This window comes from Neomonachus schauinslandi, chromosome 16 (genome assembly GCF_002201575.2).
Source record: "Neomonachus schauinslandi chromosome 16, ASM220157v2, whole genome shotgun sequence".
Classification (NCBI taxonomy): Eukaryota; Metazoa; Chordata; class Mammalia; order Carnivora; family Phocidae; genus Neomonachus; species Neomonachus schauinslandi.
The window spans coordinates 42,192,910-42,208,416 of NC_058418.1; the positions used below are offsets into that span (position 1 = coordinate 42,192,910).

General features: G+C 41.1%; 1 protein-coding gene across 1 annotated transcript in view; it reads left to right on the forward strand.

Moving 5' to 3' along the window:
• The window catches only part of TANGO6 (transport and golgi organization 6 homolog), a 193,413-nt gene that overhangs the window by 3,206 nt on the left and 174,700 nt on the right, over positions 1-15,507 (forward strand). The window contains exons 2-3 of the mRNA XM_021705558.1: positions 10,559-11,199; positions 13,368-13,484. Of these exons, the coding sequence (XP_021561233.1) occupies positions 10,559-11,199; positions 13,368-13,484 (758 nt within the window). The remainder of the gene's footprint in view (positions 1-10,558; positions 11,200-13,367; positions 13,485-15,507) is intronic.

Sequence of the window (15,507 nt, forward strand, 5' to 3'; positions counted from 1 at the left end):
GTAAACTGCAAAACATAGTTTTAACTTGCTAATTGAGAGGTCACTTGTCTAGCAACTCAACTAGAAATGACTGAGGACGAGGTTAAATGAGCAAAAAAATCTGGAGGTAATCATGTATCACAAAGCACATTTATAGAAGACCCTCTCTAGGGGCTCCTGGGTGGCTCAGCGGGTTAAGTGTCTGCCTTCGGCTCAGGTCATGATCCCGGGGTCCTGGGATCGAGCCCCACGTGGGGCTCCTGGCTCAGCGGGGAGCCTGCTTCTCCCTCTCCCTCTGCCTGCCACTCCCCCTGCTTGTGCCCTCTCTCTCTCTCTGACAAATAAAATCTTAAAAAAAAAAAAAAAGACCCTCTCTAAATCTTGAAGAATATGTGGTGGGGTTACATACATACATATACTCATTTAACATACAGGAATTCAAGCATTCCTGTTTGAAAAAGAATATGTACTGTGGTAAAATGATACAATTCTGCACATACAGTGTATTATATATTGTGTGCATCTGCCTGCTCTTTCCTTTTATCATACCAGCTGCTGACGGTGTTAAAAAATCTGTGCATCATGAATATTCAGATGTCCCCGATGGATGGAGGGTATTGAGGAGTCCGGATGAAAGTACTGGTTAAAATTACATCCAGATGGATTAAACTATTTTTATTTGCCTTTAAATTGACTCCCTTTGAAGTAATATTCACTGGGAGTCATCGGTATATAGTAGCCTGACCTTACTGTTATTGGAGAAACAAAATTACATAAACGTTTATGCTCCCAAGTGTCGTGTCTGTTTGGGGAGATGGTACTATGCATATAGACCAAGAGAGATTCAACATGGTGGGATAATGCCCGTGGTGAAAGGATGGTACAGATAGCAATTGGATAGAGGAGGAGTCATCAGGAGTGGAGCCGTGGAAGTCTACGAGAGGAAGAGGAATTCAGTCTCAGTGGGAATTACATAGACGGAAAGGAAGGAGGATGCCAATGGTCTTTCACTTTAGAGCCATGAAATGTCTGCCTCGTTAAGCTTTTTCTCTTCCTCTGCCTTCCATTTCTATTCTTCATCATGGGGCAATTAATAGTATCTCCACCTCTGTTGTTAGGAAATGTGTTAAGCAGCATTTGGAAGGGTTTTGTCAATGTTTTTTTTAAAAGATTTATTATTTCGAGGGGTGGAGAGGGGCAGAGGGAGAAGGAGAGAGAATCTCAAATGGACTCTGCACAGAGCCCAATGCCAGGCTCAATTCCACGACCCTGAAATCATGACCTGAGCTGAAATCAAGAGTCGGATGCTTAACTGACTGAGCTACCCAGGTGCCCCAGGGGTTTGTCACTTTAGTGAAGTTTTATTTGTAAGAAATGGAGACCATCTCAGCAACAGTTTTCCTAACTGTAAGTTTCTATACTATATATAGATTCACTGAACTCTGTCATTAAATTTGAATTACATTGTCAGGAAGGGGCTGGAAATTTTGATAATTTGTACATAAGCTGCACCACACTTATTTTTGCATGTCGTATTGCTTTGCACTTTGAACATAATAAAAAGTACCACACAAACTGTAAAGTCTGCTTTTAAATGTCACAAAGCATAGGCATTGAAATTGGGAAGATTAACTAATGCTGTCTGTACGGGCAGCATTTCCTGAAGTGTGAGAGGGGTGGTTTTAGGTACATAGAGTAACATTTGGAGGCTGCGTCGTGTAGTGTAGTGATCAAGAGCTAACTTATCAGGAAGAGTGGCATTGTTATGATTTTTGCAAATCTCTTTAGCATCTGGCTTATTAGAAGACAGCTGGATTTTCATATTTGCTTCTCTGTTTAGTCTGTCATGATAGTTTGTTTTGATTGAAATAGATGAAGAAAATCTAGACTCAGATATGTAGTTGGAAAAGGAAGAACTCAATTGCCTTTTCAGATAATTGTGAATATTTTTTCATGCTGTACTGAATCTGAACAAGAGGTAATTTCTTAAAGGTTAGTTGGGATGTGGAATCTGAACTCAATGAACTTTTCATAGTTGGTACACTCATGAGAGAATGAGACCGTAAAAGGCAAATAGTGGCCGAGTATTAATATGAAAATAGTTTTGAACTTGCAGACTCCCTGAGGATCTGAAACCCATCAAAACATGAGTCCTTATACCCCATTTTGAAAACAGCTTTCAGGGATTCCTTTGTTATTTTCAAGTAGATTTTATTTATCACCAGTAGAGGGCAGAGAAGACTACTTTATTAAGGGGCTCTTGAAAAACAGCTAATAGCTTTTGTTTTAAATCATTTTCTTTGTGTCCCATGTTTGGGTTCAAAGATCTTATAAAGTCGCAGGAAGTCACTTAGAGGTTGTTTAGTGATCTTAATGGTTAGTGGTGACAAGTTAGGAGAGCAGTCCTTTCCTTTTTAGGTACATACTAGCTAGAGGAACCAGATACTCATGCTACTGAATCAGAACACTTGCCCTGGATGGTTTTAGAGAAGTACTGAAAAATTCTTACTCTTTTGATTCTCATTATTCTTTATTTTATTTTATTTTTTATTTATTTTTTATTTTTTAATATTATTTATTTATTTATTTGAGAGAGAGAATGAGAGAGAGAGAGCATGAGGGGGGGAGGGTCAGAGGAAGAAGCAGACTCCCCGCCGAGCAGGGAGCCCGATGTGGGACTCGATCCCGGGACTCCAGGATCATGACCTGAGCCGAAGGCAGTTGCTTAACCAACTGAGCCACCCAGGCGTCCCCTGATTCTCATTATTCTTAACAAGTAGTGTTATGTTCCTTTTTCTTTATAGAAGTAGTTGATATTCCTTATTGTAAAGTTTTTAAAAATATAGGGAAACTAAAAGAAGAAAAATAAAATGACCTTAATCTCCACTATCTGGAGATTGCATTTTGGGAAATATTCTTCTTTTTGATAAAAATGGATAGACTATATACTGTTTTATAACCTTAAAACAACTCTTTTAAGTGCAGAAACTATACATATTCACTCTAGAAAAATCTTTTAAATATAATTAAGCAAAAAAGAAAAATCACCCATATCCCTACCACCCAGAGGTCATCACTTAATACTTTGAAGTATAACCTTTAAGACTGTTTTCTATATGTGTATATACATGTACATATTTTATTTTATTATTTTCTTTTAATATTTATTTATTTGACAGAGAGAGACACAGCGAGAGAGGGAACACAAGCAGGGGGAGGGGGAGAGGGAGAAGCAGGCTCCCTGCCGAGCAGGGAGCCTGACATGGGGCTCGATCCCAGGACCCTGGGATCATGACCCGAGCCGAAGGCAGACGCTTAACGACTGAGCCACCCAGGCGCCCCATACATGTACATATTTTAATAACAGGTTCGTAGTGTTCCTTTATTGATCAGTTTTCAGAATAATAGTGTCTTAATCTTCAAATGTAACCAGTGAAGTAATTTCTTTGTTTTATTATGAGCTAATAGATTTTTTGTGTGTATAGGATATGTTTCAAAAATTGTACTCATTATTCTTGATACTCAAATTGTCGCCTTTATGGCTAGTGGGAGCCACTCCAAATTGGCTCTTGGGCTCCTTGACATGACCCCAGTAGCCTTTGATAGCCTTCTTGCTTTCAGGCATGACAAGATGTCCTAGACTCATCTTATACATTTCTTGCCCCGTTCTTGAAAACTGCTGTCTTTAAGGAGAAGTGGTATTTATTTATTTATTAGAGAGAGAGTGAGAGAGCACGAGTGGGCAGGGGTGGGAGGGCAGAGAAGCAGAGAGACTCTCAAGAAGTCTCCACACTCAGCGCAGAGCCCAACACAGGGCTTGATCCTACAACCCTGAGATGAAATCAGGAGTCAGACGCTCAACCTACTGAGCCACCCAGGCGCCCCCTAAGGAGAAGTAGTATTTAGAGACTATACTATGGATACTAGGCATATTCATTGTCCCTGGTGTCATGGCTTACAGACTTTTTCAATTATTAGAGGTATGAAATATGTGGATTTTCAGAAAACAAAACATAAATCCACAGTTCTTACTGATATCCCAATTAAAATGAAATATGATGGAGTTTAAATTTTTCCTAACATTTCATTATGAAAATTTTCAGTCTTCCAGAAAAGCAAACAGAATTTTACAGTAAAAACCCATATACCAGGGCGCCTGGGTGGCTCAGTTGGTTAAGCGACTGCCTTCGGCTCAGGTCATGATCCTGGAGTCCCGGGATCGAGTCCCGCATCGGGCTCCCTGCTCGGCAGGGAGTCTGCTTCTCCCTCTGACCCTCCCCCCTCTCATGCTCTCTCTCTCTCAAATAAATAAATAAAATCTTAAAAAAAAAAAAAAACCCATATACCATGACCAAGATTCTTTATCACATATTTGTCCACCTAGCCATTCTTCTGTATTTTATATTTTTATATTTGTATTTCTTTTATCTGAAAATACTGGTTCCAATGAAATTAATGACATTTACTTATTTCATATATATATACACACACATATATAAGTATGTGCTTAACACATTCACCCACATGCATATAATATTTTAAAATAACAAATCCTAGGGGCACCTGGGTGGCTCAGTCATTAAGTGTCTGCCTTCGGCTCGGGTCATGATCCCAGGGTCCTGGGATCGAGCCCTGCATCTGGCTCTCTGCTCTGCGGAAAGCCTGCTTCTCCCTCTCCCACTCCCCCTGCTTGTGTTCCCTCTCTCGCTGTGTCTCTCTCTCAAATAAATAAATAAAATCTTTAAAATAAAATAAAATAACAAATCCTCTATCACCATCATCAACAAAAATACTTATTTTAGGGGATTTTTGTTTGTTTGTTGTCCTCAGCATATATAAAGTTCTTTTTTTTTTTTAAGGATTTTATTTTTAAGTAATCTCTGTACCCAGTGTGGGGCCTGAACTCACAACCCCGAGATCAAGAGTCACACACTCTACCAACTGAGCCACTCAGGTGCTCCTAAAGTTCTATATTTCAAGTCACTTGAAATAATTCTCTGCATTTATGCTGCTAACTTGGTATAGAGCAGGAGTCTGCATACTTTTTCTGTAAAGGAGCAGACAGTAAATATGCTGGGCTCTGTGACCCATATAGTTGTTACAATTACTCAGTTCTGCTGTTGTGGCTTGAAAGCAGCCATAGATAATATATAAATAAATGGGCATGACTATGTTCCAATAAAACTTTATGGAAAACGTGGTGGGCCAGATTTGATCTGCCGATCGTAGTTTGACAACCTTGGACATAAAGTACAGAGTTATTAGATCCATTTGAATGTTTTTGATTTTTAGGAATTATTTTGAAAAAAAATTTTAATTTTTTTAACTATGAAAAACATATAGGGGGGCGCCTGGGTGGCTCAGTCGTTAAGCGTCTGCCTTCGGCTCAGGTCATGATCCCAGGGTCCTGGGATTGAGCCCCGCGTCGGGCTCCCTGCTCAGCGGGAGGCCTGCTTCTCCCTCTCCCACTCCCCCTGCTTGTGTTCCCTCTCTCGCTCTCTGTCAAATAAATAAATAAAATCTTTAAAAAACAAAAACAAAAAACAAAAACTCTAAAACTGGATAACTTTGTCCCTAGCTCCTCACCACTGTTCTCTTCTCTCTGTACATAACTCATTTTACTTTTTAATTTGTTCTTTCACTGCCTTTTGGACAATAAAAGCAAATAATGTATTTTATATTTGTTTCCTTTCTTACACAAAAGGTAGCGTATGATAGACATTCTTTTATACCTTACTTTTAATATTTAATATGTCTTAGAGATTACTACATAGTGGTTCACAGCAATTTTCCTCTTTTAGAAGCATGCCATTATCTGGATATACTATTGTTTATTCAGTCAGTTCTCTTTTAATGGACATGTGGGTTGTCTCAGGTGTTTTGTTTTGTTTTAAAGATTTTATTTAGGGCGCCTGGGTGGCTCAGTCGTTAAGCATCTGCCTTCGGCTCAGGTCATGATCCCAGGGTCCTGGGATCGAGTCCCACATCGGGCTCCCTGCTCGGCGGGAAGCCTGCTTCTCCCTCTCCCACTCCCCCTGCTTGTGTTCCTGCTCTCGTTATCTCTCTCTCTCTGTCAAATAAATAAATAAAAAATCTTAAAAAAAAAAATTTTATTTATTTATTTGACAGAGAGAGACACAGTGGAAGAGGGAACACAAGCAGGGGGAGTGGGAGAGGGAGAAGCAGGCTTCTCGCATCGCAGGGAGCCCGACGCGGGGCTCGATCCCAGGACCCTGGGATCATGACCTGAGCTGAAGGCAGACGCTTAACCACTGAGCCACCCAGGCGCCCCTCAGGTGTTTTGTAAATACAAGAAGCACTACAATGAATAGCCTTGTGTATATGTCATTTTGCATTTTTGCCTGTGTATTTATCTGTAAGATAGATTCCTAAAAAGCGGGATTGCTGGGCCAAACGTTAAATACGTATGTAATTTTGCTAGATATTGCCAAATTGCTCTCTTCAAGAATGTTACCATTTTCGTTTCTTCCAGCAATGTATGACAGTGCGTGATTTCCCAAAACCTTGCCACATAATGTGTTATAAAACTTTTGGATTTTAGCCAGTTGATAAATGGGAAGTGCTATTTCAGTATAGTTTTAATTTACTTTTCTGTGACGAGCAAGGTTGATCATATTTTTATGTTTAGAAGTCATTTGCATTTCTTTTTCTGTAGTGTTCGTATCTTTTGCTCATATAGTATTTCATACACTGTTCACTTTATTTTTTTTTTTTGAAGATTTTATTTATTTGACAGAGAGAGAGAAAGCGCACAAACAGGGGGAGCACCAGACAGAGGGAGAAACAGGCTCCCCGCTGAGCAAGGAGCTCGACATGGCACTTGATCCCAGGACCCTGGGACCATGACCTGAGCTGGAGGCAGATGCTTAACCCACTGAGCCACCCAGGTGTCCCACCCCTCTGTTCACTTTAGAATGTACTTAATGAACATGTCATTAAATAATATTCAATGAAACTTTTTTTTTAATGTGGGGCTCGAACTTATCACCCCAAGATCAAGAGTCAGACGCTGTACCAACTGAGCCAGCCAGGCGCCCCTTGACATAACTTAATGGCGACAAATATTCCATTATTCATTCATTCAACTACTACCTAGTTTGAACAAATACTACATTATCTGACAGGCCTTGTTCCAGGCAAGGAGAATACAACAATGAACACAACAGAGCAACATTCCTGTCCTCAAACAGCTTTTATTCTAGTTGGTGAAGAGATAATAAATAATAAAATACTACACTTACATATAGTATGTTAGGTACAGGTAGACGGTTATTTACTCATCCATCTCCTGTTACTGAATATATATTTCTTATTTTACATTATTATAAGTAATGCACTGCTGAGCACTCTTTGATTTTTTTTTTTAAGATTTTATTTTTATTTATTTGACAGGGAGAGAGAGAACGTGAGAGAGGGAACGCAAGCAGGGGGAGTGGGAGAGAGAGAAGCAGGCCTCCTGCTGAGCAGGGAGCCCGATGCGGGTCTCGATCCCAGGACCCTGGGATCATGACCTGAGCCGAAGGCAGGCGCTTAACGACTGAGCCACCCAGGCGCCCCTGCTGAGTGCTCATTTAGTTATCATTCCATTTTAATCTTTTCTAATTTGTTTCTTAGAAGGTGTTTTAAGTTTAGTTTTGAAGTGTGTTACCTGTATTCATTTACATTGTCAACATTTTATTATGGTTTTCTAACCATAACCCTCCGTTTTGCATTGTATTTTTAGTAGTTGTCCTGGAATCACAATACAAGTCCTTAATTTTTCTAATTTTTAATTAGAATTAATATTGGTACTACCTCACGTAACAGTTACGAACCTTGCAACTATAAGGGTCATTTTATTTTATTTTATTTTTTTAAAGATTTTATTTATTTATTCATTTGACAACAAGCAGGAGAGCACAGGCAGGGGGAATGAAGAGGGAGAGGGAGAAGCAGGCTCCCCGCTGAGCAGAGTCTGATGTGGGGCTCAACTCCAGGACCCCGGGATCATGACCTGAGCCGAAGTACAGAGTTATTAGATCCATTTGTATGTTTTTGATTTTTAGGAATTATTTTGAAAAACTTTTTTATTTAATTTTTTTAACTATGAAAAACATATATAGGGTTCCAAAACAAAAACTCTAAAACTGGATAACTTTGTCCCTAGCTCTTCCCCACTGTTCTCTCTGTACATAACTCATTTTACTTTTTAATTTGTTCTTTCACTGCCTTTTGGACAATAAAAGCAAATAATGTATTTTATATTTGTTTCCTTTCTTACACAAAAGGTAGCATATGATAGACGTTCAGGATCATGACCTGAGCTGAAAGCCTAACCAGCTGAGCCACCCAGGTGCCCCTAAGGGTCATTTTATAGCTCCCATACCCCCACTTGGGCTTTATGCTATGATTTTTTTTTAAAGATTTAATTTATATATTTGAGAGAGAGCACAGAGGGAGAGGGAAAGTGAGAGGGAGAAGCAAACTCCCCGTTGAGCAGAGAGCCAGGTGTGAGGCTCGATCCCAGGACCCCGAGATCATGACCTGAGCTAAAGGTAGACACTTAACCAACTGAGCCACTCAAGCGCCTCTATGCTACTATGATTTTCATGTTTATTATATCTATAGAAGTTATAAATCCCATTTTATAGATTTTGCCTTAGACATATATGTATTTGAAGAAATTAAGAGAAAAATTAGTCTTTTATATTTACCTACATATTTACCATTTCTGATGTTCTTCATTCCTTCCTGAAGATCCCAGTTTCCATCTAGTATTATTTTCCTTCAGCTTGAAGAATTTCCTTTACCATTTGTTTGTAGTGCGGGCCTGCTGACAGTTCTGTTGGTTTTCCTTGATCCAAAATGTCTTTATTTTCATTTTTTTTTTTTTAAAGATTTTATTTATTTGACAGAGAGAGACACAGCGAGAGAGGGAACACAAGCAGGGGGAGTGGGAGAGGGAGAAGCAGGCTTCCCGCAGAGCAGGGAGCCTGATGTGGGACTCGATCCCAGGACCCTGGGATCATGACCTGAGCTGAAGGCAGTCGCTTAACCAGCTGAGCCACCCAGGCGCCCTTTATTTTCATTTTTGAAGGTTATTTTTACTAGATCTAGAATTCTGAGTTGACATTTTATTTCTTATGTCAGTATTTTATTTTTTTGAGAAAGTGCCATAAGCAGTGGGGGAGGGGCAAAGGGAGAGAGAGAATCTTTTTTTTTTTTTTTTTAAGATTTTATTTATTTGAGAGAGAGAAAGAGGGCGGTGGAAGGGGCAGAGGGAGAGGGACAAGTAGACTCCATGCTGAGCATGAAGCCTGATGCCGGGTTCAATCTCACAACCCTGAGATCACAACCTGAGCCAAAACCAAGAGTCTATCGCTTAAGTGATGGAGCCACCCAGGTGCCCTGGTGGAGAGAAAACCTTAAGCAGGCTTCATACCCAGAGAGGGGCCTGACACGGGGCTCCTTTTCACGACCCTGAGATGATGACCCTGAGATCATGACATGAGCTGAAATCAAGAGTTGGACACTTAACTGACTGAGTCACCCAGGTACCCCTCAGTATTTTAAAGATGTTTTTCTACCATCTTTTAGCAGTCGTTGTTCATAAGTTCACAGTCATTTACAGCACCATCCCTCATATATAGTGCTTCATATTTTTCTGGCTGCTTCCAAGATTTTCTCTGTCTCTCTGGTTTTAACAATTGACTATAATGTGATTTTCTTTTTACTTATCCCATGATTTTTACTTAAACCATGATCCACCTTGCAGCTGATAGAGGGCTGGGGATACAAATTTTGTAGTTGGTAGCTTATAGGTGGTTTTTAAAGACATGGGCCTGGAGAAGATCCTCGAGGAAGAGAGTGCAGAATTCAGGAGAAGCCCTGGTGGAGAAGGAGCCAGCAGTGGAGGCACTTGGAGGGATGGCCCTTGAGGCCTTTGAGGCCCTTGAGAGATGGGTGTGTTTCAAGGAGGGAGTTGTTGTGAGCATTTAAGGCTCCTTCACCAGTAGAGGGCAGAAAAGACCATTTTAGGAAGGGTCGGGGGTAGGAATTGAAAATAGATATTTTGTCGGGGAAAAGTGATTAAATGAATCCCTCTGAACCTAGGGCTGTATTTTGTGATCTGCTGCACTAGAATATAAGTCCCATGAGGGAAGAGACTTTGTTTTGTTCAGTGCTTTATCCCTGGCACCTAGAACAGTTTGAATGAATCTTCTGTGGTAAATATTCAGCCTTTTATTTTTCAGTTCTGGCTATAATTCAAGCCCAGTAAGATGACCAGACATGGCCTCTGCTCTCAGAACGCATGGGGAATAGAAACAAACTAGATGAAGTATAATGCGTTAGGTACATCATTCTAACTACATCCCAAAGTACTTTGGGAAGGCAGAAAATGTGGTCTTGATTTCTGGCTATGTTTGGGTGGCACAACTCCGGGAGGCTTTCCAGGGGCAATGACATCTGGGCCAGGCCCCAGAGTGAGCTGGAGTGGGTAAGGCATTCCACACAGAGAGAAGTACAATTTGTTTCCCATGTATGTGATCCTTTTTTTTTTTTTTTTTCTCTTCAAAAGGATCGGACGCAGGTTCACTACAGATCACAAAACATGATGTCCTGTTGGTTACTTTAAATTCTAACCTGTCTGCTTTGGAGGACAAATTGCTGAAGGATCCTCACTGGAAGAAACTCAAATTCTTAAGGGATGAAATTGCTAATAAGGCAGAATGGCCACAAAACTCTGTGGATGTCACTTGGAGTTTTACCTCTCAAGCCTTATTGTTGCTGTTGTGCTTGAAGGAAACCATGATCCACCTTGCAGCTGATTTCAATCCAGGCAAACCCAACCTGAGGACTCCGGAAGCTGCTCCTGCCCTGAGCCCAGATACACTTAGTATCTCCCAGCAGAAGACTGTCCAGTCAGCCTTGCAGTTTGTAGTCACCTTGGGTGTTTGCCCCTATCTCATGCCTGGAGTTGGAGTCCCTTTGAGATGCAGAACTGAGTTTGGGGCCATTGTTCAGGATGTGGTGTGTCTCGATGCTCCTCCTCATGCGACCCGGAGACTGTACAGCAGCTGCAGGGTTCTTCTAAATGTTGCATGTCACACATCTCTGGGGAGCTTGATTTTCTGCCGCCATTTTGGGGATATTGCTGCAGGTCTGTGCCAGCTGGGATTCTGTCCAACCAAGAGAAAACCACTAAAGCCTGAGGAAGAGGTAAACACACACTGAGTGTGTGTGTGTCTTTGTGAATGTGTGTATATTTGTGTGGTTATAAAAGATGGCTCTTAGTTCTTTGGAAAGGGTTGTTGGAAAGACCTAGAATTCTTGTTGAATGCCAAAGCATATCTAGTGGATAAATGAATCTTTTTAGATGGGTGGAGCTTCATTTATTAGATGCTGGTCCTTAGCACGCTTAGAGTCCATTTCGCCTGTTTCTTCTTGTCATTTTGTGACAACTATTGCAGGCTCTTTCTTTTCTTTTTTTTAAAGATTTTATTTATTTATTTGACAGAGAGAGACAGCGAGAGAGGGAACACAAGCAGGGGGAGTGGGAGAGGGAGAAGCAGGCTTCCCGATGAGCAGGGAGCCCGATGCGGGGCTCGATCCCAGGACCCTGGGATCATGACCTGAGCCGAAGGCAGACGCTTAACCGACTGAGCCACCCAGGCGCCCCATTGCAGGCTCTTTCTTTGAGTCTGTTTCTTTTCTTTCTTTCTCTCTCTTTTTTTTTTTTGCCTCTGTTTCTTTTTTAATAAAATGTGTATAATGATACCTGCTTTGGAAGGTGGTTGTGAGGATTAAGGATAATGTGTGTAAAGTACCTAGCCCAATCCCCAGTAGTGCTCATCAAAAAGTAATTACTACTAATATTAGTTTTAAACTATTCATCTCTCCTTCATTAAGTTCTTGGGAAGATTAAATGAAATGAAGTAGGTAAAGCACTGGGTACACTGCATAATTCAATCAGTGTTCATTGTTATTATTAGCTGTTAGGGGTATTGGCCTGTTTTTTTTGCTGACATAGTAAGGATTTGAGTACCTGGATTGTAAAGGTGCTATGGAGGTTACAGAAGCCTAAGACATTAACTGAAGAGACAAGACAACATAGCAGGGGCCACTAGTCCCTCATGAGAAGACCACCAGCATCAGCATAGGAGCCTAGCCAGAAGAAGTTGTTAAGATATAATTGTATCGAAGGTCAGTGTGTCTTGGATGTGGGCTAATTCCTTAGCCCCTGCAGCCAGATTCATAATGCCCACCCACCGCATTTCTCTGTCCCCTCTCTGTGTCACCCTTTAATCTTGTGTCTTTTCTGTTTGCTCTCTTTTCTTTTTTCTTTCCTGCGTATGTTCACAAACATTTGTCTAAAAGCTTCTATCATCCGAGCAGTGACATGAAATTATGAGCTCCCCCAGTGGCATCATGTTACGGGGAGCAGGGCACTGTGCTCTTTACTACAGGGTGTGAGTCTTGGCATTTCTATCCGTGCCTACTGCCTGCAGTTCTCTGAGATGGGGGGGTTCACAGGTCTTATTACTATTACCTAAGCAGTGCCCCAGAGTGTCGAACAGGAGGGAGAAAAGGGAAGCACAGAGAAAGGACCAAGTAGAAAGGCAAGAGAAGTTGACAGAAGGGGAAACACAGGGGGTGCATGTTTTGCAGCTGGGCAAGTCCCAGCATTACGAGCTGCTCTAAGCAGTGCATGTGCTTCACATTGCTAAATGGTAATGGGCACAATCCTGACTGCTTTACCGAGTTACTGAGGGGAACAGTACTGTTGAGGTTCAAGGGGACCCAACAAATAGCACCCCTCTTTGCTGCCCAGCTTCTGAATGAGTTAAAAGCTAACCGATTAAGTGAGATAAAAACTCAAAATGTCATCTCTATTGCTCCTAAGTGCAAAGTTGGGGATATAGCTTATTGATGGAGACAGTTGGGTTTCCTAACAGTGCATTCCAGAGCTACACACGCTTACTACTCACCCAGTTTTAAGGAGTGCTGGAAAACTGCAGCACCTTCTGCTCCCCCGTGGCAAGGGATATGCCTCTGTAAAATCTACAGCAAGGAAGAGCAGAGCAGAACATGCACTTGCTCCCAAGACGTAGAAGAGGAATGAGCCAAGTTGTACATGCCAACACTCACCAGTAAGTAAGTTTATTCCAAACTCACCAATAAGGTAAGTGCCTTAGATCTCCTGCCCAGAAGTGAGTGAGGGGATGCAGAGGGGGCCAGGAGCATTTTAGTATTAATACTTCCTCCAGGTGGAAGGGAGTCAAGAGGCGAAAGAAGCCTGCTCTCCTGTCCTCTCATCAGTGTTTTTGTACAGGATTGTAAACATTACCTTCTATTGCCTGCTAAAGCCAAGTACATGTTTCTTTTAGGTTTTAACAGAAGAGGAAAGAACGCTATCTAGGGAGGCCTTGAGAGACATCTTGGATCAAGTGTATCAACCATTAGCAGTCCGAGAATTACTTATCCTCCAGGGAGGACCACCCCAGGTATGCAGGCCTGGGGACTCTTGTGGGTGAATCATTAATGATAATGTGCAGAGTGTTATCTTCTCCTGGGAAATTTGATAATCTAGTTGAGTCTTTGATTATTTGTAAAACTAAGTTACACTGACCCTTAGGATAATGTTTTTTTTCAAGATTTTATTTTTAAGTAATCTCCACACCCAGCATGGGGCTTGAAACTACAACCCCAAGATCAAGAGTTGAATGCTCTAACAACTGAGCCAGCCAGGCACCCTGACCGTTAGGAAAATTTTTATTTATTTATTTTTTATTTTTTATTTTTTATTTATTTATTTGACAGAGAGAGACATAGCGAGAGCAGGAACACAAGCAGGGGGAGTGGGAGAGGGAGAAGCAGGCTTCCCGCGGAGCAGGGAGCCCGATGTGGGACTCGATCCCAGGACCCTGGGATCATGACCTGAGCCGAAGGCAGACACTTAACGACTGAGCCACCCAGGCGCCCGGAAAATTTTTTTTTTAAAGATTTTATTTATTTATTTGACAGAGAGAGACAGCAAGAGAGGGAACACAAGCAGGGGGAGTGGTAGAAGGAGAAGCAGGCTTTCCCGCTGAGCAGCGAGCCCAACGCGGGGCTCAGTCCTACGACCAGGATCATGACCTGAGCCGAAGGCAGACGCTTAATGACTGAGCCACCCAGGCACCCCCGTTAGGATAATTTTTAAGGATTTTTCTGTTAATGGAATGATGGCCACTTTTTCCAAGAATATGGCCATTTTGTTTATTTTGAATTTTTGTTCATTTTTTAAATTTAACTAGAATATGGCAATTTTATTGAAAATATATTTTATTCATTCTGAAACTAGAACTCCTTTTTTTTAATACTAAAATTTGGCTGTTTGACAATACATTCTTCTGGCAGAAATATTTAGATATCTTGTTCTTTGAATGGAATATATATAGTCAAGACATTAATATTAGGACTATCATTGGGACTGTTTTTGTCTCCTTTGTTTGAAAACACAATAGTATATTTTCTGCTAGGTATAAGATAGTTCCTTTTTTCCTTAAAAATAATTATTTATCTGAAATGTTTTAATTTGATGTAGATGGAGTTACCTACTTGCTTATAGTATCTACGTTTAGTTATGACTATAGCTGAGTGAAGAGTGAGGGGCCAAAGGAATTAGTGGCAGGTCAGGTACAAGGACCAGCTGAAGCTGGGTACAAAGATATCTCCTAGATGAAGTCATTTTCATCTCATCTCTAGAATATTACTGTAGCCTCCCATGGAGCCCCTCTGGCCTCACACTCCACTTCTCTGGATGACTGCACAGTTTGCCAGATTAAATCAATGCATTATTAAGAGCATGGTGAAAAGCAGAGGCTCTGGAGGTCAGCATACTCTGGAGGTCACCACACCCCAGCATGCAGTTATGTGAATTAGTAAACCTTTCCATCCCTCAGTTTCCTTAATGATTGGATAATAACTCCTGCAAGTCCGTTTTGAGATTATGTGAGAGTTATTTAGCACAGTGCCTGGCAAATTATAACCCCCTCAATAAGTGGTAATTATTAGTCCTCCTTAAATAAAAGAGAGAGGACAGGCTAGTTAGGATTAAATGTTTCTGTCACTAATTTTTATGTTCACATAGTTACATACCACGCTTAACAGCAACATAGTTCGCATTCTAGACCCAAAACAAGAGACCTCAAGTCTCTTTTGTTCATGGTGGCTCCACAAAGCTCTCAAAAAGGAGTGCTTGAAGAAATTCAGCTCTTTTTTGAAACTGCTGTGCCACAGGGAGTCAGAGTAGCTGAGACCATGGAGGCAAGGACTAGCATGCCCTCTTACTGTCACGGCCTGTACTCTTAGTGGTGAGTAATGTTCATAGGACTCTTATATGGAAGCTAGATTTGATTGGAAGGACTGCTTTCAGAGATTGGTTACATCAACTTTGTGTTTCTAAAATCTATACTTTATTCACCTATGTGTTTGTCTATTTCTGGGTTTGAAATTTCACTTGATATTTCACTTGAAGTTTCATGG